The following is a 22709-nucleotide window of genomic DNA, read 5'->3' as shown; positions in this document are numbered from 1 at the left end:
GAACCTTAAGGTCAGCAATTGGAAACTACCAGTTGTTCCGCAGGAGAAAGATGAGGCTTTCTACTCCCATAAAGATTTACAGCCTTGGAAACTCCGTACAGGGTCGCTATGAGTCGGAACCAACTCCGCAGCACATAACCATACCACTTTGCAGTCTGGCGCATTAACCCACAGCGCCATACCAGGGTTCCAGGACTATAATAGCAGGGTGGAAAATGTCCTCAGAATAAAGTACATGAAACAAACCAAGCAAATGTCACTGCCACTGAATGGATTCCAATTGACAGCGGCCCTGTGGGACAGAGTAGAACTGCACCACTGGGTTTCCAAGGCTGTGAATCTTTACGGAGGCAGACTGCCGCATCTTTTCCCAAAGGTTTGCAGGTGGGTTCAAACTGTTGATCTTCCAGTTAGCAGCCAATAGCTTAACCACTGTGCCACCAGGGATCCTTAGAATATATCCTGGAAAATGTCTCAATTCCCAACACAGGCCCAAGGAAGGTATCCTTTCGTCAGTCTTGCTCTGTTTTCAACAACAACAACACAACTAAGCCTGTAGTTATTAAGTCGATTCCAACTCATAGCAACCCCATGTGTTGGAGTAGAGCTGCCCCTACACAGGGTTCTTCTTGGCTATGATCTTCACGGAGTCTTTGTGTGGTACCTGGGATAAGCACTAGATAATAGGATGGTTTGAACTACAAGCTCAGTGGCTCAAGTCCACTAGTCACTTCTCGGAAACCTTATACGGGTTGCTATGAGTTGGAACTGACTCGATGACAATTAACAACAACAATCTTTGTGGAAACAGATTGCCTGGTCTTTCTTTTGTGATGTTAATGGGTAGGTTAAAAACTGCTGACCTTTAGGCTAGCAGTCCAGCATAAACTGCTTCTCCACCCAGGGACTTCAGAGAGGATATACTTTTTACTAAATCCCTGGTTGGTGCGTGACTACTAATCTAAAGATTAGCAGTTCGAACCCACCCACTGGTGCCTAACAAGGAAACCTTGTGGTACAGTTCTACTCTGTAACACATGGGGTTGCCATGGGTAAGAATGAACTTGTTGGCAAGAGGTCGAGTTTTGTGTTTTTTTGCAAGCTATCACCCAATGGGAAGGAGCTCTGCTGGTACAATGGGTTAAGCGTTGGGCTGCTAATCAAATGGTTGGTGGTCTGCATCCACCAGTCGCCCTGTGGCAGAAAAATAAGGCAGTCTGCTTCCATAAAGATTTACAGTCTTGAAAACTCTAGGAAGAAGTTCTACTCTGTTCTGAGCAGAGTTGCTCTGACTCAATCAACTCAGAGGCAATGGCTTTGGTGTTTGGTATCACCCAATGTGTGGGTTAAAAAATTGGAAAGCTACAGGCATACATCAGCTTCCTAAAGTTGCTGACTGGCCTGTTTTGAGCTTCAGAGAGGATCAAACATAAAAATGAAATTTCAGATGCTACACAGCAAGCTGGCATAGACAAGTTGATGCCTGAGAAGGAGAAGGAGCAAAGCAAAAGTATTTCACAATAATGTGTGTGGCGTTTACATGGAACCTCTCACAGTTACATCTGGAGCTCCTGCTAACTGAGGGCGGTCTGGTTAAGGAGAAAAGAGGAAGGACACTCTTCACTTTGACAACTGTGCCTTCAGCAATCCTTCCCATCAGTGCAACTGCAAGCAAACGCATATTCTACAAAAGCATGCCACATAACATCTGAATCTTTGTTAGCAGAAATGAGCAAATGGTGGAGAGGGGTCAGCAATGTCCTGCACAAGGGGAGACTGGAGCCAGAGGGAGCTTCAGCAGTGATGTGCTCCAAGAGACATCCATGTCCCCCGTGAGCAGCCCAAGAGGACGGCATATGTCTAGGACATAAAGGGTCTCTCAGTAAGCCACACCCACACATACGGACACATAGGAGGGTTGACAGCTAAGCTTGAGGAATGAATGAAAGGAATGCAAGAATGAGAAACTGGGGTCCCGAGAGCATTTCTGGGGTCTCCGGAGGCTGGGGGTGGAGTGGGTGAAGGATAGCATGAAGTTGAAGTCCAGAGAGGCCTAAACAGCCCAGCTGTGTCTTGGGATTCAGTTGTCAGGGACAAGATGTAAGCCCTTCCTATGGGGGCAATGTAAAAGCTCTTGACTCTTCTAAGTGCAGGAGTGCTTCCTCTTTCTCTCCACTTCTGCAGCCATGTGAACTTGTTGTGTGGTGACAAGGACAGAGCCTGCGGCAGACTTTGCAATGCTGCTGCTGTTTTTAAGTGCCATTGAGTTAGTTCCAACTTATATCAATCCTGTATAGCGTTTCTGAGGAGTGGCTGGTGGGTTTGAACCACCGACCTTTTGGTTAGCAGTCTAGTGCTTATCCTACAGCACCACACGAGGACTCCAGACTTTGCAATAGAGACATCCAATTAGGCATGGTCTTTGAGATTCTAGAAGGTAGTTCTTGATAGAATCCCTCATCCACATGCATAATAAAATGGCTGCTTGCCGTGCTTTCGCTTTCCCTACGGGAACTTCTCTTCCTACCCCCTACCAGCACATCATCCCTAGTCAACCTATCACCTACCTCCACTAAGCTCAACCCCTCCCTCCTCTTCGACTAGTATAAAAATCCTTCCCCGGCAATACTTTTCTCTCTTTCCTTCCAACCTCCAATAAAGCCTTACATGAGGGTGTTTGTGTTCCGGCTTATTCCATCTCACAGTTCTAAATTAAGAGACAGTCTACTCTGGAAGCTTTTCCTCAGTACCAGCCTTCTAGAACCAACAGAATATAAGAAACAGACAAGAGAATGGGGGTCAAGGAGGTCAAATAAATCTCAGCACTGTCACTTTACCAATCTCTTCATATCTTACTTTAAAATGGAGAACAGGAGGGAAAAAAGAACTCTAAGAGAGGCTGCATTACTAATTCAGAGCTTCAGGACATGCCGTCTCCCCAGGATGGTAGAAAGTTAACAGTGACTCACGTTGTGCCGTTGCTGTCCCCAAATCGCTGGTAGGAGCCTGGGGAAAAGTTGCTCAGGCCTTCAGATGGGCTCTCCTCTGGGCTCACATCAGTGGAGCTGTAGTCATGATAGTCCTCGTTCCGAAGCCGCTGCGTGGACATGGTAGCTGCGGGGACAGGGTCAGTGTTAAGGCCGTCAGCTGCTGGGGTCCTTAGCTCCAGGTCTTGGGTGGGCTCTGGGGCTGGAGCAGCCATTGTCACAGTTGCTCACAGTGACAGCTGCACCATGGATTAAGTACAGTGAGAATGCCTGCTACCGGGGGCAATGGAATAGGTACAAAGTACACATGGGCGGGCTGAGCTCACGGCTTCTATCTCCCAACCTTCCCAGACAGAAGCACATGTTTAAATTTGCCACAGCACACCTGGACACAGCAGAGGTGAGGGATGCTTGGGAAGATGGTAGAAGACACAGATGAGCACATCCAGAAAGCCTTCCCAATGCTATAGGCTGGGATTAACTGTTCCTTCTGCTGAGTTCATTTCTTGGACCATGAACAGTGGTTAGATTTTACATATACCCTCCCAATAGTAGGTTTCAGAGGACAGAATATTCTTCAGTGTATCCTCTTTCTCCTCTGCACTCACTATAAAACCTTGTTGAATTGAAGAAACTATCTTTGGATCACCCAATTCTGCTAGGCTAAACTCTTGCCAGGTCCTAGAACCACCAATGACTTTCTCCTCCTCTCTGACATGACCTCAGGCCTCTCCTACACTGTTTGGAGGCCCAGTGACTCTAAACCCCTGACCCTAGGAATCTTGTCTTCCAGCCAACCTGAGTCCTAAGAAATGGCCGCTGAAAGCCGCTCAGAGGAAGACCAGGAGTGTTGAGTGGTGCTCTCGCTGACCCTCGTCTCAATGTTTCCCTCCACTTTCCTTCCGTTTCCCTCTTACTGACTGGCTATGTTCTTAAGATGATGAAAGAAGAGACCCTTCCTGTTGTGTCTTGGAGAAGGGGTGGTGAAGGTGGTGTGCCTGAGGTAGGCTTACTCAATTGTCTACTCCCGAAAAGAGAAAACCATGACTGCCCTAAGACACACAACAAGGAATCATTTTGAGAGTCATGTGGTGGTGGTAGTGTGCCTGGAGTCGGTTCTGATTCATAGTGACTCTGCTAGGCTTTCTGAGGCTGTCAATATTTACAGGAGCAGAAAGCCTCACCTTTCTCCCACAGAACAGCTGGTAGTTTCGAACTGATGACATTGAGGTTAGCAGCCCAACTCATAACCACTATGCTACCACGGCTCCAGAGTCATACAGAACTCTCCAAACCAGGCTAGGATCTGAGAAACCTGTGCTAGAGCAGGTCCCTCCAAAGCCCTCATTTCACAGACAGGTAATCAGCACCCATACAGATGAAGTGATGGGCCCAGCTACACCGAGGTCGTCGTGAAGCCCAAACAGAAGACATATGTGTCTCCCACCTCTCTGAATCTGGAAATGTTTACTAAATACAGGCAGGTGCTATGAGGGAGTATAATACTGAAAAGAGTCAAGTTCTTGTCCTCCAAGAGTCTGCAATGAAGTGAAAAAAATTTTTTTTTAAATGCTCATCTTTCTGATACTGCGCAGACTGACATAGCACTAAGGAACCCTCTCCTCCACACACAGGTGAGTGCCTGCTCTCAGTGTGATGTGCTGACTCAGATACCAGGTGTGGAGAGAGGTGCCTGGCTCCCACCCACAGTACCCCATCATGTCCTGATATTCAAGTACCCTCCATAGTTCCTGGGGGACTCTTCTAAGAACTGGCCCTCCCCTGGTATCTGTGGGACCCTGGGCTAATCTGTCTTCCTCCACTTGTGATGGAGGAAGGACTCCGAGCAATCTCCTAAGGAAACTGCCTCAGAGAGAGTTAGTGAAGAGCCATGAGGCCCCAGGGAGAATCATGCCAATGATGCTGCTGGTGTTGTTGATAAATGCTGTTGAGCTGGTTCCGACCCATAGCAACCCTGTATAGGGTTTCTGAGGAGCAGCTGGTGAGCTTGAACCACCAACTTTTAGATTCAAACAGACTATGCAGTCCAATGCATTAACCCACAGCACCAAGCCAGGATTCCATGCCTAGAGATACTTGCCTAAAAATCTAAGAGGGCTTCATTTACTCACATGCTGGAGGAACTCCAGGGTGCCATCTAGCTCTGGAAGGAGTTCTGGTAACGTACTGGTTATGAATTGGGCTGCAATTCAAAACTACCAGCTTTTTCGTGGGAGAAAGATGAGGCTTTCTGCTCCCGTAAAGATTTACAGGCTTGGAAACCCTATACAGGGTCGTTATGAGTCAGAACTGACTCAAAAGCACACCACCACCACCACCACCACCATCTAGCTCTGGGACAATTAAACTCATAAAGACAGAAAAAAAAAAAATGCAAAAAAAGATACCATATTTTTATTGTTATTATAAAACATATAATATTGATGTTGTTAAGTGCTGCTAAGTCAGTTCTAACTCATAGCGACCTAGAGAGTTTTCAAGGAACATCTAGTGAGTTTGAACCACCTACTCTGTGGTTGGAGTCCTGGTGTGGCACTGTAGGATACAGCACTGGACCACAAGGTCAGTTTGAACTGCAAGGTCAGAGGTTCAAACTCACCAGCTCCTCCTTGGAAACCCTACATAGGGTGGCTATGATTCAGAACTGATTCGATGGCACTAAACAACAATTCTGTGGTTAGCAGTCCAGTATTTACTTACTCTACAGCGCTTCACCAGGACTTATCTAAAGCATTTGACAATTTGACATTTTTCAGGTGTACAATTTAGTGATACCAATTACACAATCAAGTTGTGCAACGATCACCCATGTTACTCGGGGCTGTCAAGTTGACTCTGACTCAAAAGTAACCCCATGTGACAAAGTAGAACTGCCCCATGGAATTTTTTTGCTATAATCTTTATGGGAGGAGATCACCAGGTGTCTCTTCTATGGAGCTACTGAGTGGGTTTGAACCACCAACATTTCAGACAGCAGCCGAGCACTCAGTCATTGCCTCACCAAGTCTTCTCCCTCACCCATAATTGTTGTCAAATTTCCGCTCACCAGAAATAGACACTCATTGCTTCCTAAACAGTGATCTATGATGTGTCTTAGTACGAGCAGCAAATGTCTCTTGATATTCAGGCAAAGCCTAGTAAGTTAGTCTCTATGCATGCCAGGAGCCGTCGTTCTAAACCTGCCTCTAACCCTTGTCTCCTCAATAACTTTTGACAATTTTTTCTTTATTTGTCCAGGTATTTAGTTTCCAAATGTTTTTTAAAAAGGGAGGGGCGTGGTAGGTGTGAACTAAAATATCTCTCAGTTCCTTTGTAGCTCTAACATTCCAGAAATCAATAAATGCAATTATTTATACAAACACTATGGCTATTTTCTAGTTTCTTCCAATGTATCAAAGTCATTTAAAGACTACACCCTTCCTGCTGAATCTCATATATTGCTGAGAGAGAAGGATCAGAAACGGGTGGAAAGTTCCTCCCCATCACTCAAGAAACCACTTTGTTGCTTACTTGCTATGGATGGTCAAGTTATTTCCAACACTATAAATAGGCTTTTTTATGTGTGTATAAAGATGAAATCACCCATTTTTAAAGCCGAATATTGCTAAGAAAACTGCTCAAAAGAAACTGGTATCTGTAGATCTAAAGTCCAATAACAAATACAGGATGTGCAAAATGCGGCTTAGCAACCACATGCATGTTGGGTAGAAAAAAACCAAAGCACCACTTATGGTTTTGGTTGGTGATAAGCACAACAGGAGTCATGATATAATAATAGATGGCAAATAAGCTAATGTGATTCTAGGTTGCATTAGGAGAGAGAATCCAGGTACATGATAGCAGTGTTAGTTTGGCCATGCACTATATTGTGCTACCCTCCAGGAAACACACTAGAAAGGAGATTATGTCAAACTGTAGTCTATCTAAGGGTTAGCATCAGGGTCAAGCGGAAAACAGAAACCAACTGAACGAAGACTGGCTAGAAGCACCGAGTTCAACCCAGAAAACAAGCAACTTGGGCAGGATAAAAATGGATTTTAAAAGCTGTTCTATAGGTTTATTTGTTGGGTGTGGCCTCAAAGATCAGTTAGAGCTAGGATCAGTACGTGATAAGTAAAGGGAGGCAGACCTTTGACTAGACATAAGGAAGAAACTTCTGTGATAATTAAGGCTTTATGTCAATGTGGTCTGGCCAGGATTCTTAGTGGTTTGGCAGTTAGGATGCAGTTATCACCTTCATGATGAGGTCTGATGTCATCAGCTCTGAGCTAATGTAATAATCCTATGTGTTGTAAATTCTTATGTTTATGAAGTTAATGAGGCCAGATGCAATCTACAGGATTAGGTTGTATCTTGACTCTATCTCTTTTGAGATATAATAGGAGAGAGAAGTGAACAGAGCTCAGAGGAACCTACAACCATTCAAGATAGAAGAGCCAAGAGTAGGTACACCCTATGGACCCGGGGTTACTACACTGTGAAACTCTTTGATTAAGGGAAAGATGAAAACTATTTAGTGGGGGTTCTACCTTCCCCCACTTCACTCTGAAACTTATAAACTTGTAAGCCAGTCACTTTCTGCCTTTATGTGCCCACCCCCGCCCCCGTTTTAGCTAGCCAATGTCTAAGTTGCTTTAATCAGTTTGTCGTACTATGGTGGTATGTGTGTGTTGCTGGGATTCTGAAAGCTATGCCACAGGTATTTCAAATGCCAGCAGGGCCACCCACAGTGGACAGGTTTCAGATGAGCTTCCAGTGGAAGACAGAGTAGGAAGAAGAAGAGAGGAACTATTTCCAAATATTTAGTTACTGAAAATCTTTTGAATAACAGTGAAACACTGTCAGGTATAGTGCCGGAAAATGAGCCCTTCAGGTTGGAAGGCATTCAATATGAGACTGGGGAAGAGCTGCCTCCTCAAAGTAGAGTTGACCATGATGATGCGAATGGAGTAAAGTCCTTGGGACCTTCATTTGCTGATGGGGCACAAGTCAAAATGAAGAGAAACAGCTGTAAACATCCATTAATAATCAGAACATGGAATGTACGAACTATGAATCAAGGAAAATTAGACATTGTCAGAAAGGAAATGGAACACATAAATATTGAGATCCTGGACACTACTGAGCTGAAATGGACTGGTATTGGCCATTTTGAATCTGACAACCACATGGTTTACTATGCCGGAAATGACAAATTAAAGAAAAATGGTGTCACATTTATCGTCAGAAGAAACATATCAAGATCTGTTATGAGGTACAACACTGCCTGTGATAGGATAATATCCATGTGCCTACAGGGAAGACCTGTTAATAAAACTATTATTCAAATTTACATACGAAACACTAAAGCCAATGATGATGAAATTGAAGAATTCTACCAACTTCTTCAATCTGAAATTGACCAAACATGCAATCAAGATGCATTGATAATTACTGGCGATTGGAATGTAAAGGTTGAAACAAAGAGGAAGGATCAGTAGATGGAAAATATGGCCTTGGTGATAGAAATAATGCTAGAGATTGCAAGATAGAATTCTGCAAGACCAATGATTTGTTCAATTCAAATATCTTTGTTAAACAGCATAAAAGGCGACTATACACATGGACCTCACCAGACAGAATACACAGAAATCAAGTTGACTAAAACTGTGGGAAGAGAAAGTGGAAAAGCTCCATATTATCAGCCCAAACAAGGCCAGAGTCAGACTGTGGAACAGACCATCAATTGCTCATATGCAAATTCAGGCTGAAGCTGAAGAAAATGAAAACAAGTCCACAAGAGCCAAAATATGACCTTGAATATATCCCACCTGAATTTAGAGATCATCTGAAGAACAGATTTGATACATCAAACACTACAGTCCAAAGACCAGAAGAGTTGTGGGATGACATCAAGATCATACAGGAAAAAAGCAAAGAGTCATTAAGAAGACAAGAAAGATATGAAAGACCAAAATGGATGTCAGAAGAGACTCTGAAACTTGCTCTCCAGCGTAGAGATACTAAAGTAAATGGCGGAAATGAGGAAGTACAAAAGCTGAGCAAAAAAGTTCAAAGGTCAGCTCAAGAAGACAAAGTCAAATATTATAATGAAATGTGCAAAAATCTGGAGTTAGAAAACCAAAAGGGAAGAACTTGCTCAGCATGTCTCAAGCTGAGGGAACTGAAGAAAACAGTCAAGCCTTGACTTGCATTATTTACTTATTTATTTAAGTTTTTATTGTGAATGATGTGTTGGTTTACATGGGAGAACATTATCTTTACAATCATCCTATCGTATTTCATTTCATTGCATTGATTACAATCCCCTGCATGCATCATCACACAACCAAAGGGTACACCCCACAAGCCTGCCCCCTGGCCATCACCATACAGCCCCTCTCCCTCCCTACGTCCAGAGTCCCTAGCCGCTCCTTCTCTCCACTTGACATGCGTTATTGAAGGTTTCCCTGGGCAAATTATTAATTGATGCAGAAAACATCCAAAAAAAAGATGGAAGGATATACAGAATCCTCGTACCAAAAGGAAACGGTCATTTTTCAACCATTTCAAGAGGTAGCATATGATCAAGAGCCAATGATACTGACGGAAGAAGTCCAAAGTGCACTGAAGGAATTGGCAAAGAACAAGGCACCAGGAATTGATTAAATAAAAATTGAACTCTTTCAAGAAATTGAGGCGGCACAGGAGGCACTCACTCCTCTATGTCAAGAAATTTGAAAGAAAACTACCTGGCCAACTGATTAGAAGAGATTGGTATTTGTGTCCATTCCAAAGAAAGGTGACCCAACAGAATGCGGAAACCATCGGACAATCTCTTCGATATCCTTCGCAAGCAAAGTTCTACAGCAAAGTAATACAGCAAGCAAAATAATACAGAAACAGATGCAAGCATACATTGACAGAGAACTTCTAGAGGTTCAAGCCAGATTCAAAAGAGGACGTGGAATGAGGGATATCATTGCTGATGTCTGATGGATCTTGGCTGAAAGCAGAGAATACCAGAAAAGATGTTTACCTGTGCTTTATTGACTACACAAAGGCTTTTGATTGTGTGGATCATGATAAGCTAAGGACAACATCTCAAAGTATGAGTATTCCTGAACACTTAATCATGCTCATGAGGAATCTGTACATGGACCAAGATGCAGTTGTTTGAACAGAACATGAAAACACCGAATGGTTTAAAATTAAGAAAGGTGTGCAACAGGGTTGTATTCTTTCACCATATTTATTCAAACTGTATGCTAAGCAAATAATCTGAGAAACTGGGTTATATGAAGAAAAACATGGCATCAGGATTGGAGGAAGATTCATTAACAACCTGAGATATACAGATGATACAACCTTGCTTGCTGAAAGTGAAGAGGCTTGAAATACTTACTGATGAAGATCAAAGACCACAACCTTCTATATGGATTTCATCTCAATGTAAAGAAAACAAAAATCCTCACCACTGGACCAATAAACAACATTCTTATCAATAGAAAAGATTGAAGTTGTCAAGGATTTCATTTTGCTTGGATCAACCATCAACATTCACGAAGCAGCAGTCAAGAAATCAAACCACGTACTGCATTAGGCAAATCTGCTGCACAAGATCTTCTTAAAGTGTTGAAAAACAAAGATGTCAATCTGAGGTACATCTGACTAAGGTGCATCTGACCCAAGCCATGGTATTTTCAATAACCTCATATGCATGCTAAAGTTGGACAGTGAATAAAGAATACTGCAGAAGAATTGATGCATTTGAGTTATGGTGTTGTGAGAAATATTGAAAGTACCATGGATTGCTAAAAGAAAAAATAGATCTGTGCTGGATGAAGTCCAGCCAGTATGCTCCTTGGAGGCCAGGATGGCCAAACTTCATCTCTCATATTTCACACATATTGTTAGGAAGGACCAGTCACTGGAGAAGGATATCATGTTTGGTAAGGTCTAGGGTCAGAAAAAAGAAGAAGATTCCAGTAAGATGGATTGGCAAAGTAGCAGCATCAATGGACTCTAGTGTAGCAACAATTGTGAGGTTGGCCCAGTACCAGGTAGTGTTTTGTTCTGTTGTGCACAGGGTCGCTATGAGTCAGTACCAACTCGATGGTTCCTAACAACAACAAGTTACCTGTATCTATCAACCCTGTGTACTGAGGGGATAGGCTTGATCCTTGATGTGGAGACTCCTTCCCTCTTAGTTGGTGTTTTGAGCAACTATATCCATAAACAAAGGTCAAGTTCATCAAATTGTAGCAAATTGCACTTGCTTCCTGTATCAATCTTCTTTATCTTCCTCTTCTCAAGGACTTCATTTTTCTTGGATCAACTGTCAACACTCATGGAAGCAGCAGTCAAGAGATCAAATGACATATTGCATTAGGCAAATCTGCTGCACAAGACCTTTTTCAAGTGTTGAAGAGCAAAGATGTCAGCTTGAGGACTAAGGTGTGCCGGACCCAAGCCATGGTATTTTCAATAACCTTGTATGCATGCGGAAGCTGGACAGTGAATAAGGAAGCCTGTAGGAGAATTGATGCTTTTGAGTTATGGTGTTGGAGGAGAATATTGAAAGTGCCATGGGCTGCCAAAAGAACCAACAGATCTGTGTTGGAAGAAGTGTAGCCAGAGTGCTCCTTGGAGGCCAGGATGGCCAAACTTCATCTCTCATACTTAAGACATAATGTCAGAAGGGACCAGTCACTGGAGAAGGATATCATGTTTGGTAAGGTGGAGAGTCAGAGAAAAAGAGGAAGACCTCAATGAGATGGATTGACCAAGTGGCAGCATTGATGGACTCAAGCATGGCAACAATAGTGAGGTTGGCCCAGGATCGGGCAGTGTTTCGTTCTGCTGTGCATAGCGTCTTTATGAGTCAGTACCAACTCAATGGCACCTGACATCAACAACAACGGTCAAATTCTGATCAGCAAGCCATCCAAGCTAGGTCAAATGGGTACTACCTGCAAGTTTGAGTGTTCTTGCACACTTACCCTCCACTTGATATCTGCCGAATGCTTCACTCTCAGATCTAGCCTCCAGAGGTTAGGTCAGTGTCTATGGGCTCAGAAGTTCCCGAGTCTCCCCAAACTTCGGACCAACCAGCCCTTCCTCTTCTCTCTCTCATCTCAAGGTCAACAGGAGTTTATGGTTGAACATAGCCCATGTCTTTATTACTGGATTTCCCCAACTTTGACTCATATGTAGATCTACTCAGTTGCCAGCAAGCTTAGATTCCTGATCATATCTAAGCTTCCTTCCTTTGAGTTTCAGTCTTGGGGGGTTGGAGGGGGGGATTGTCCTGACAGGACTTGACTGCTTGCCTTAACGGCTCCCCAATGAAAAGTTTGCTTGTTCTTGTAATAGCCAAACAGACTGCCATTTTTGTTTTTGTTTTTTCCTGGTCTTTCTTTCAAGAAGTATCTTCTGTTCCTCTAGCTGCTCTGGGCTAGTCTGCATGTTCTTTCCAGTGGGAACATCCCACTGGAAGGTTCTGGATGAGGCTCAGGATTCCACCTAAGGTCCTATACACTACAAAGACTCCACAAGAAGCCTATTTCACTGGGCAAGTTCTAGAACCTCTTTTAGGTATTCCCATCCATTATAGGCTGAAGATGGGCTTATAAGCTTTCTGAAATCATATTTCCCAATATTCCTTTCTATCCCACTTAAACAAGGAGCGCTGGTAGTGTAGTGGTTACGAGTCAGGCTGCTAATCTCAAGGTCATCAGTTTAAAACTACCAGCTATTCCACAGGAGAAAGATGAGGCTTTCTGCTCCTATAAAGATTTATAGCCTCAGAAACCCTACACAGGGTCACTATGAGTTGGAACCAACTCCATGGCACACTACCACCACCATCACTATCCGACTTAAATGTCTATTTTATAATAGTAGGCAAGGGATACCAATATCCACAAGACAGTCAAGCACCTTAACATTATTTCTCCTCTTTTACCCATTCAAACTATGCCTTGATCCCTGTTATCACAGCGCCCTATTGTTCCAAGGTTGAGCATACATCACTATTTACCCCTGTTCCATTTAACCCCTGCAAATCTACCTGTTTCCCTACCTTCCTTGTTCTTCCACCCCTCTTCCCTTCTTGTGTATGGCCCTCCCCTTCCTTGTAAATTGCCCTTCCCATCATCCAAGCTATGGTGTGATTATCCCCTAAACTGTGCCTTACTGTCCCCCCTCCACACATAAGTGTGCCTTTAAACACATAAAAAGTTATCATAGAGACATGGGCTGAGTTTGCCCATGTTCCATAGACTCCTGTTGCCTTTGAGATGAGAGAAAGAAGAGGAAGGGCTGGTTGGTCTGAAGTTTGGGGAGATTTGGGAACTTCTGAGCCTATGGACACTGACTTAGCCACTTGGGGGTTAGAGCTGAGAGTGAAGCATCCAGCTGATATAAAGTAGGGGGAGGCAGACAAGAATGCCCAAACTTGTAGGTAGTACCCATTTGATCTAGCTTGGATGGCTTGCAGATCAGAACTTGACTAGAGGAAGATACGGAAATTTGATATAGGAAGTAAGAACAAATTGCTACAATTTGATGAATTTGACCTTTGCTTATGGATATAGTTGCTCATAATAGCAAACAAGAGGGAAGGAGTCTCCACAACAAAGATCAAGCCTATCCCCTCAGTACACAGGGTTGGTAGGGATGGGCAACTTAGACAGTGGCTACCTAAAATGGGGGTTGGCATAGAAGCATGATGTGACTGGCTTAAAATTTTTCAAGAAAGAGTTTAGTTTCAGAGCACGAGGGAGAGGGTAGAATCCCCACTGAATAGTTTTCTTCTTGTCTAGATGGGTCTGGTGAAAGGGGATGAGGATAGGATTCTTTAGATTCAATGGTGAGTGATTGTTATCATGACTAATTGCGATTGTAACAACTGTAAAGGTAGAAGTTGTATAACAAAAATGGGGGAGTAGTTAATCTTACATTCCAGGATCAGAGAACCTGAGGATCATCAAGAGGGAAGAGCATGAGTGGAACATGGGATCCTAATTAGAGAAGGAGTGATACCAGAGATGGAGGCAGAGGTGATGGCTTGGAAAGACAGAGCATCTGAGGACTCTAGACTCATAGAAAGAGAAAGGTTGTGTGCTGGTGGCCTGGAGGCTGTCTTGGAAAATGTGCCCTTTGGTTATTTAAATGAATGTATATTCCTATGTGTTTTGTGTGTGTATATATATATAAAGAATAGAGGCAAGTACTGTTAACCAATAAGGAGCTCTGGTAGTGTAGTGGTTACAAGTTGGGATGCTAATCTCACGGTCAGCAGTTCGAAACTACCAGCCATTCCATGGGAGAAAGATGAGGCTTTCTGCTCCTGTAAAGATTTACAGCCTTGGAAACCCTGTACAGGGTTGCTATGAATCAGAAGTGACTCCATGGTATATAATCACCAGCACCACCACTGTTAACCGATGGTACATGGAGGGGATTGTAATCATTGCAGTGAAACAAAATATGATTGGTTGCATGCAAAACTAATGTTCTCCCATGTAAACTATCACTCAATTCATAACAAAAGCTTAAAAAACAAATAATAATCATGGCAATAAATTTTAGGAAGCCCAAGATTTACCTGCCTTCTCATTTCTTCTAATTTCCTATCTGTTAAACAGAAAACTTATTATCTTCTGGAAATAAAACAAAACAAAAACCAGTTAACATAGAGAAGCAAGAAGTCAATGCAGGGCAAACTAATCAGACGTCTTCAAGACTGAAAATTCTCCCTTATACTGAGCTGAAAGCTCCAAATCGAGGTATCTAAAATACTGCCTCTAGAAGTTCCATCTTGAGGAGGGCTTAAAGACTACTTGAGCATTGTTAGGTAAGGGTGATGTAAGCTGGCTGGATTCTATCAGTGGTTTACGAAAGTATGCGCTGGCTATATACATAAACCCTGAGAGCCTGTTAAAAACAGATTCCTGAGCCCAATCCCTGAGGACTATGATTCAGCCTAAGAATTTTATTTTGTAACCAGCTTCCTAGGTGAGCCTGGTAACAACTCTGTTTATATAAAGCACACCACCACCTACCCACTGCCATCGAGGCCATTGTGAGTCATAGCAACCCTGTATAATGTTTCCAAGGCTGTAAATCTTAATGACATATCGCATTGGGCAAATCTGCTGCACAAAACCTCTTTAATGTGTTCAATAGCAAAGAAGTCAGTTTGAGGACTAAGGTGCGTCTGACCCAAGCCATTGTTATTTCCAATAACCATGTGTAAGTTAGACAGTGAATAAGGACGATTGTAGAAGAATTGTTATATTGTTGGAGAAGAATATTAAAAGTACCACGGACTGCCAGAAGAACAAACAAATCTCTATTGGAAGTGCAACCAGAATGCTCCTTAGAGGCCAGACTTCATCTCTTATACTTCAAACATATTATCAGGAGGGATCAGTCCCTACAGAAAGACATCATGCTCAGTAAATTGGAGGGTCAGCGAAAGAGAAGAAGGCCCCCAATGAGATGGATTGGTACAGTGGCAACAGTAATGGGCTCAAGCGTAACAATGATTGTGAGGATGGCGCAGGCCTGGGTAGTGTTTTGTTCTATTGTGCATAGTGTCGCTATGAGTCAGTATCAACTCGATGGCACCTAGTAACAACAGCAAGAAATCTTTATGGGAGCAAAAAGTCTCATCTTTCTTCCAAGGAGTGGCTGGTGGGTTTGAAATGCCAGCTTTGTGGTTAGCAGTTCTACAGAGCTACCAGGGCTCCTATGAGTATGTACATACTCAAACCAAACCAAACTCATTGCCACTGAGTCGATTCCAACTCACAGAGACCCTGTATAGGGTTTTAGGAGTAGAAAGCCTCATTTTCCTCCTACAGAGCATTGTTAGGTAGGTGTCCTCTAAGCTGGCCACCAGGGTTCCTAATATACAGCACAACAACAAAGACTACATGGTCTTATTATGATGGGTGCACCTCAGGTCTCACTTTCTATCAGAGTCACCACACATGGGTGACATTTGCAAATAAAAGTGCCACCAATTTTTCTGAAACAATGACATTGGGTTGGACTTCACATACTACTTGCTACTCTGGGAAGTACGCCAGGAGGGAACTGGAACTCTAATGTACATTATTTGTCTTTGAAAGTAACACCAGGTAAGACTCCATCTAACTGATAAGAGTTTTACTCCTACACCAGCACAGCATGCCTGAAAGTTCTGGTGAGAAGGCAATAACAGGACAGCACCTGACCTCAGCAGGGTCACAAAGGAGAAGTTGAGTAGGCAAACATGCTCACTGCTTACCACGATCAGAAAACACTCTAAATGTTATTTAGCGCCAGGCTAGACTTCAGAAAACTTCAGAGAAGATTGACTTCCAACTTCCCACTCCCACTACCCCTGCCAACTGAGTTGATTTCAACTCATAGAGACGCCATTGGGTGGAATAGAACTGTTCATAGGGTTTGTAGGGCTGTACATCTCTATGAAGTACACGGCCTCATCTTTCTTGTCTGGAGAAACTGGTGGGTTCAAACCGTCAATCTTTCAGTTAGCAGCCCAACACTTAACTCATTGCACCTCCTGGTTTCTTTACTTTCCACTTGTTGTTAAGTGCCCTCGACTCAGCTCTGACTCATGGTGACCCTGTAGAGGGTTTCTAAGAGTGGCTGGTGGGTTTGAACTGCCAATCTTGCAGATACCAGTCCAGCACTTATCCTACAGTGCCACACCAGAACCCCTCACTTGTTGTTGTTAAGTGCCATCGAGTTGATTCTGACCCATAGCAACCCTGTGCAGGGTTCCCAAGGAGCAGCTGGTGCACTTGAGCCACCGTCCTTGCATTTCAAATGACGTTGCAGCCTGACGCATTAGCCCACAGCACCACATCAGGACCCCTCACTCAGAGAGAAAAAAACCAAGACCCTCACAAATAGAGTAACTCGTCCACAGTCCCAATTTGTTAAGGCAGATCTGGAGTTAGAATCCAGTCTACCTAATTTCCAGTTCTCTAAGAATAAAAGTGGACCCAGACCTCTAGACAGAAATAATGATACATGCTAAAAAGTACCCTGAACAAAGTGCTGTGGGATAAGCACTGAACCATTAACCACAAGTCGATGGTTTAAATCCTAAACAGGGTCTCTATGAATTGGAAGTGACTAAATGACTCATCATCAACAAACAAACTCTGTCTCACTCTGCTCTTACGAAAAAGGGCATTAATAATAGCTACGGCACAGTAGTATTAAAAAGAGGAAAAGATAAATACATGCTAAATATGTTGCCTGGTACATTTGTTAATTACCCTCTAGTCAATTCCAATTCATGGTGATCCTGTGTGGGTGGAACTGCTCCATAGGCTTAAAGCTTGGAAGCAGATCACCAGACCTTTCTTCCAAGGTGTCTCAAGGTGGGTTTGAACTGCCAAGCTTGTAGTTAGCAGTTTAGTACTTGGCATACAACAGACACTGAATTAATAAAATAATAACTGAGATTATTACTATTGTTGTTGTTAGGTACCATCGAGTTGGATTCATAGCGACCCTAGGTACAACAGAATGAAACACTGCCTGGTTCTGGCCAACCTCACAATTGTTGCCACACTTGAGCCCACTGATCCTGCCACTTTGCCAATCCATCTCGCTGTTGTTAGGTACCATCTTCTTTTTCTCTGACTCTCCACCTTACCAAACATGATATCCTTCTCCAGCGACTGGTCCCTCCTGACAATATGTCCAAAGTATGAGAGATGAAGTTTGGCCATCCTGGCCTCCAAGGAGCACTCTGGCTGCACTTCCTCCAAAACACATTTGATTTTTCTTTTGGTAGCCCATGGCACTTTCAGTATGCTCCTCCAACAGGTGTTGAAAGACTGGATGAAAGTAAGTCTAATATATAAATACAGCTCTTTGTACTTTCTCCATTTAATATTCGGGAGAGCCTCAGCTGGTTCCCTCACTTGGAAATGAATACAAGTGCCATGAACATCCCAGTAACCCACAAAGACAGAGTCCCTGATTTCATGGAAAGGGGAAGCACGGCAGGCGTTTTCTACTAGAGACAGAATTGTATGGGAATTTAAAATCAAAGGCACTTGATGTGCATAAATAGAGCTATCTGAAAATTGAACCTTCACTCAATTTTAAAGTCTTGGCAAGAGTCTAGAATCCATGCTGAAGTCATACAACTCCATTTCTAGCAACAGTTCCTCTAACCTTGATGCTAACCTAACCATATACCCTAAAGGAGACATTCTTTTTCTCTGACATCTGGCTGGTGCAGGATTATCACAGTCTATCCCCAGAGGGTCTTTCCACTATGGACAAACAAATGTAAGATATGATTCAGCTTATGCCCGAAGGGTCTTGAAGCATATAGCATTATCAATAAATCTTTACACCAGACCCCCAGAAACAGACCTAACTGAGAAAGTAATTTTTAAAAAAACGTTTTATTGTGAATTATGTGATAGTTTACATGGGAGAACATTAGCTTTACATTCACCCTATCGTGAAAGTAATTTTTAAAGTCACCTAAAATATCTCTTCTGCCATTGTCCTGTAGCCACCCTGTAATAAACTGAAGAGCACATACATTTGCACTTGTTGTTGTTGTTAAGTACCGTTGAGTCAGTTCTGACCCATAGCAACCCTGTATAAGGTTTCCAAGGAACAGCTGGTGAGCCTGAACTGGCAACCTTATGGTTCAAAGCAACTTTGCAGTCCAGCACTTTAGGCCACAGTGCCACACCAGGACACTTGCAATTATGTGCACTTAATCATGTAATCTCACACTTTGTCCACATAGCCCTGCTAAATACCTACTTTTGCATTATATTGTCTGCAACTGTCTTTCAGCCAATTGTGATTTTGTAACTTTTTGTACAGTTGTTTCTGCTCCAACTGTACAAAAATGTTTTTTTTATTCACTGTCCAGTGGAGCAGTCATCTTCACTCTGTGAATTTGGACATCTTCCTAATCTAGACCATATCTATCCTTAATAATCATCTGCTGCTTTTACTTTAAGTAGACTCTGTGATGTTGCTCTACAGCAGGGTCTTTAAGAACCAGTTCCGGTGTCAAGGCTTCCAAGATACATATTTCAGGGATAAAGGAGAGACAGCAACTAATGCAGCATCATGTGGTCTTTATCTTGGTACATTTGGAATGCCCCATCCACTAAACCCTATACTCCCTAAACAGAGGTGAACTTTGTGTACTCAAACCTAGAAGGAAGGCTTGGTCAGAGAAGGGAGGAAACAGGATTCCTCCGAGGTTGGCTGAGGTCAGTACCTGAATCCTCTATGGGCAAAGAGAACAGCTAGTCTAAGTGATTTTGGTGCTGCTTGGTTACCACTTCTGGAAGTGGTGCTCAGGACTAGACCAGCAAAAGTTGGAACACTAGACCCATTCCCTCAGCCCACTTCTAGGATCTTGTGTCAGGTCAGGGTGGAAAAAAGAAATATACCATGAACAGCTATGGCTCCTCAGCATCTGACCCTTGCTGAGGCCAAAGTATCATGCATTTAATATCTCAGGTGAGTGGGGACAGAGCAAAGGGGGGAAAATCAGGAGTACTGAACATGACAATAATAATTGTCATGTTATACTGAGTTCCTTATCTACTCTAGGACTTCAACTTCCACACCAACAAGTCCTTGCTCACTGCCATGGAGTCACTTCTGACTCACAGTGACTCTGTATAGAATCTCCATGTCTGTAAATCTTTATGTGAACAGAGAGCTTCTTGTTTCTCCCTCAGAGCAGCTGATGTGTTTGAACTTCCAACTTTATGATTAGCAGTCCTGTGCCTATCTACAGCACCACCTGAGCTCCTACTAACAAGCCTAGTCACTTGGAAGAAAACTTAAAAGTTTAACTCTATCCAATACAATTTCATCTGCACCTCCCCAAAACTGGCCAATGCAATTACCTTTGGTGGCAGTGAGCTCCATGTTCTGCATTCCAATGTGGGAAGAACACTCATTCTTTGAAAGTTCTTATCCTGGCCCCCAAACCACTCCCCTTATGGTACTTCCATTCATTGGTTCTACGTGTAGTCTCTGGAATTCACAAAACAAATGAAATCCCTCTTCCCTACAACAGGCTTTGAAACAGACAAAGACAACTCTAAGCACTTTGAGCTGTCACAGATGAATGGGCAGTTAATAGGTTTTAAAGGGAAATTAAGGGCTCAAGTTCGGACAATAATCAGAAAACAGTGGAAGAGTGACTGAATTAAAACCTACATTAGAGCAGCCTCTGCTTCTGCAACCTCCACCGTCAACCAGCCTCAAACTCAGAGCAAATGACCAAGCATTTTGTGTCCCCTTCTGTTTGACTCCAAGAACATCTTAAAGAAAACATGCTTTACTGTAAACTGGAGTTGTTGTTGTTGCTAAGTGCTATTGAATTGGTTCCAACTCATAAAGACCTTGAACAGGATTTCCGAGCAGTAGCCAGTGGGTTTGAACTACTGACCTTACAGTTAGCAGTCTAGTGCTTATTCTATATGACCACATCAATACTCCAATTCAAATCCACCCAGAGGTACCAGTTCAAATCCACCCATAAGTGCCTCGGAAGACAGGCCTGGTGATCTACTTCTGAAAGGTCACAGCTCTATGAGCATTTCTACTCTGCACACATAGGGTGACCTTGACTCAGAATTGACCCAATAGCAATTGACAAAAGGAATATGCTAACGAATGGAAACTACTTACTGAACAACTGAATTGCTGTAAAGCATACTCAATGTGCACTGTTGTTGTTGTTGTTAAGTGGCGTTGATTCTGACTCATAGCGACCCCATATAGGGTTTCCAATAAATGGGTGGTGAGCTTGAACTGTTGATCTTGCAGTCCAAACTGACTGTGTAGTTCAGTGCATTAACCCACACCACCACTAGAGTACTCCACTCAATATCCGTAAGGGAAAAAAACAATCTCCCTGATTAGAAAACAAACAGAAGTAGATACAGAGAATGTCAGAGCTGAAAAGGTCCTTAGAGATTCAACTCCATTATTGCACAGCCTGTGAAACCTAAGCCCAGAGGATGACTGGAGCCCCCAGAGGTTTGCGAAGCAAGTTGCAGAGTCAGAATAAAATCTCCTGATCCCCCAATCTTGACTCTTGTCATTACATCATGCTGTTATCTTCACTGCAAAACAATCATTCAAAAAACCACTATTCCCCAAATTGACAAACTACGGGAAAAAATCAGGCAGATTCAAGTTAATGGCAGAGTTATTCCCAAATTAATGTGCTCCTCAAGTTCAGCGGGGATCCACCTATCCCTCAGGAGCATACACATACGTTTTTCATATTTTCGTATGACCTACACAAAATTGCAGGACAGTTCGAAAATAAAACTTACAAGATAATGAGGTAGCAGATAAACCATGAACACTGAAACAGGGAACTACACCCAAAGTCAATCCGATGGAGCACTAGGGAATGCGGAGAGCTAAAAAGGGCAAGGGCTAAATGAAAAGAAAGGGGACAGGAAAAGGGGTGCCTTTTCACATCTGTCAATTTTTTTGCAGGAGAAAATGTGGTAAAGAGCAAACAGTTGCTGGAGCTTACGGAGACTTGTGTTCTAGTTGGAACTCTGCAATTAACTCACTGGGTGACCTCAGGCAAACCCCGTCTCCTTCCTGGGCCTTGGTTTCCCAAACTGTCCTAGATAGGGATTGCACCAGATGATTTGCCCGTGTTCTTGCAATTCTGACATTCTATGACCCATGACTACCAGACGAGCTAGTCGACTCCGAGTCAGGGCGACCCCATGTGTTTCAGGAAAAAACCCGCGCTTCATAGGGTTTTTGTAACCCAAAGGTCCATTATTTATTAGCCAGTCAGGGAGCAGGGTTTCCACGCCAGTCGGAGACCTGCCCCAGACCGAAGCGTGGAAGAAGCCCAAGCCAGTCATTTGCGCGACCTCTGCAGTCTCCGGACTCCAGTTTCCCCACCTGTCAAACAGGACCAGGAGATTCTAACCCCGCAAGGTCAAGGGAGATAAAGCAAGGGACCAAGAATTCTCCAGTATAGTCCGATCTCCGGAGCAGCCCGCCGGAGCCTATCGATAAGCATCAGACCCACAGCCTAGATGAATCCAATTCTGACCTGGAGCATCTACTGCACCCCTGGGGAACGTAAGGTGGGTCCTGCCGAGAGCAGTGACAGGCTGCCAGCCTGAGCTCGTCAATACGCAGACTCACCGCTCCGGCTCCGGCTCCGGCCCCGTCTCCGGGTCCAGCGTCAGTGCAGCCCCCTCGTCCCTGTTTCAGAGCTCACCCCCCGCCATCCCCTTCGCCTACCCGGGCAGTCGCTTCCGGGCCCTGTCACGTGACGGAGGCACTCAAACTGGAGGCCGAGATCACGTGCGGCCGCTCCTCCCTTTCTCACTGTGCTCTGCAGCTCTGCTCGGCAGCATCGCTTAGCGACCTCGGTATGCTACTGCAGGAGAGAGCGTATTCCTGGGAGCTGCGGATTGGGAGTGGGGGTTTCCAGAAGGAACACTCATCATGGCGCTTGGGCAATGAGGCCAGAGTCGAAGAGCATTCTCCCCTGAATTGTGGGCTTGAGAGAGATTGTTCATTTTTACACTTACTGCATTTTCTTTTACCCTCCTCAGTGAGCACTTATTGCTTTTATAATAAATACTGTTGTTGCTGTTAAGTGCCGTCAAGCCATTTCCGACCCATAGCGACCCTGTCTGTATA

At 43.7% G+C, this 22709-nt stretch overlaps 1 protein-coding gene across 1 annotated transcript in view; it reads right to left on the bottom strand.

The window, feature by feature from the left end:
- The window catches only part of SLC36A1 (solute carrier family 36 (proton/amino acid symporter), member 1), a 62459-nt gene extending 40306 nt beyond the window's left edge, over positions 1-22153 (bottom strand). Inside the window, exons 1-2 of the mRNA XM_006863896.1 lie at positions 22111-22153; positions 2970-3114 (exon numbers count right to left, since the gene is read on the bottom strand). Of these exons, the coding sequence (XP_006863958.1) occupies positions 2970-3109 (140 nt within the window). The 5' untranslated portion in view covers positions 3110-3114; positions 22111-22153. The remainder of the gene's footprint in view (positions 1-2969; positions 3115-22110) is intronic.
- Positions 22154-22709: the final 556 nt, after the last annotated feature.

Source organism: Chrysochloris asiatica, unplaced genomic scaffold (genome assembly GCF_000296735.1).
Source record: "Chrysochloris asiatica unplaced genomic scaffold, ChrAsi1.0 scaffold00057, whole genome shotgun sequence".
Lineage (NCBI taxonomy): Eukaryota > Metazoa > Chordata > Mammalia > Afrosoricida > Chrysochloridae > Chrysochloris > Chrysochloris asiatica.
Note: the sequence above shows the minus strand (reverse complement) of the source record. Positions and strands in the feature narration are given on the sequence as shown.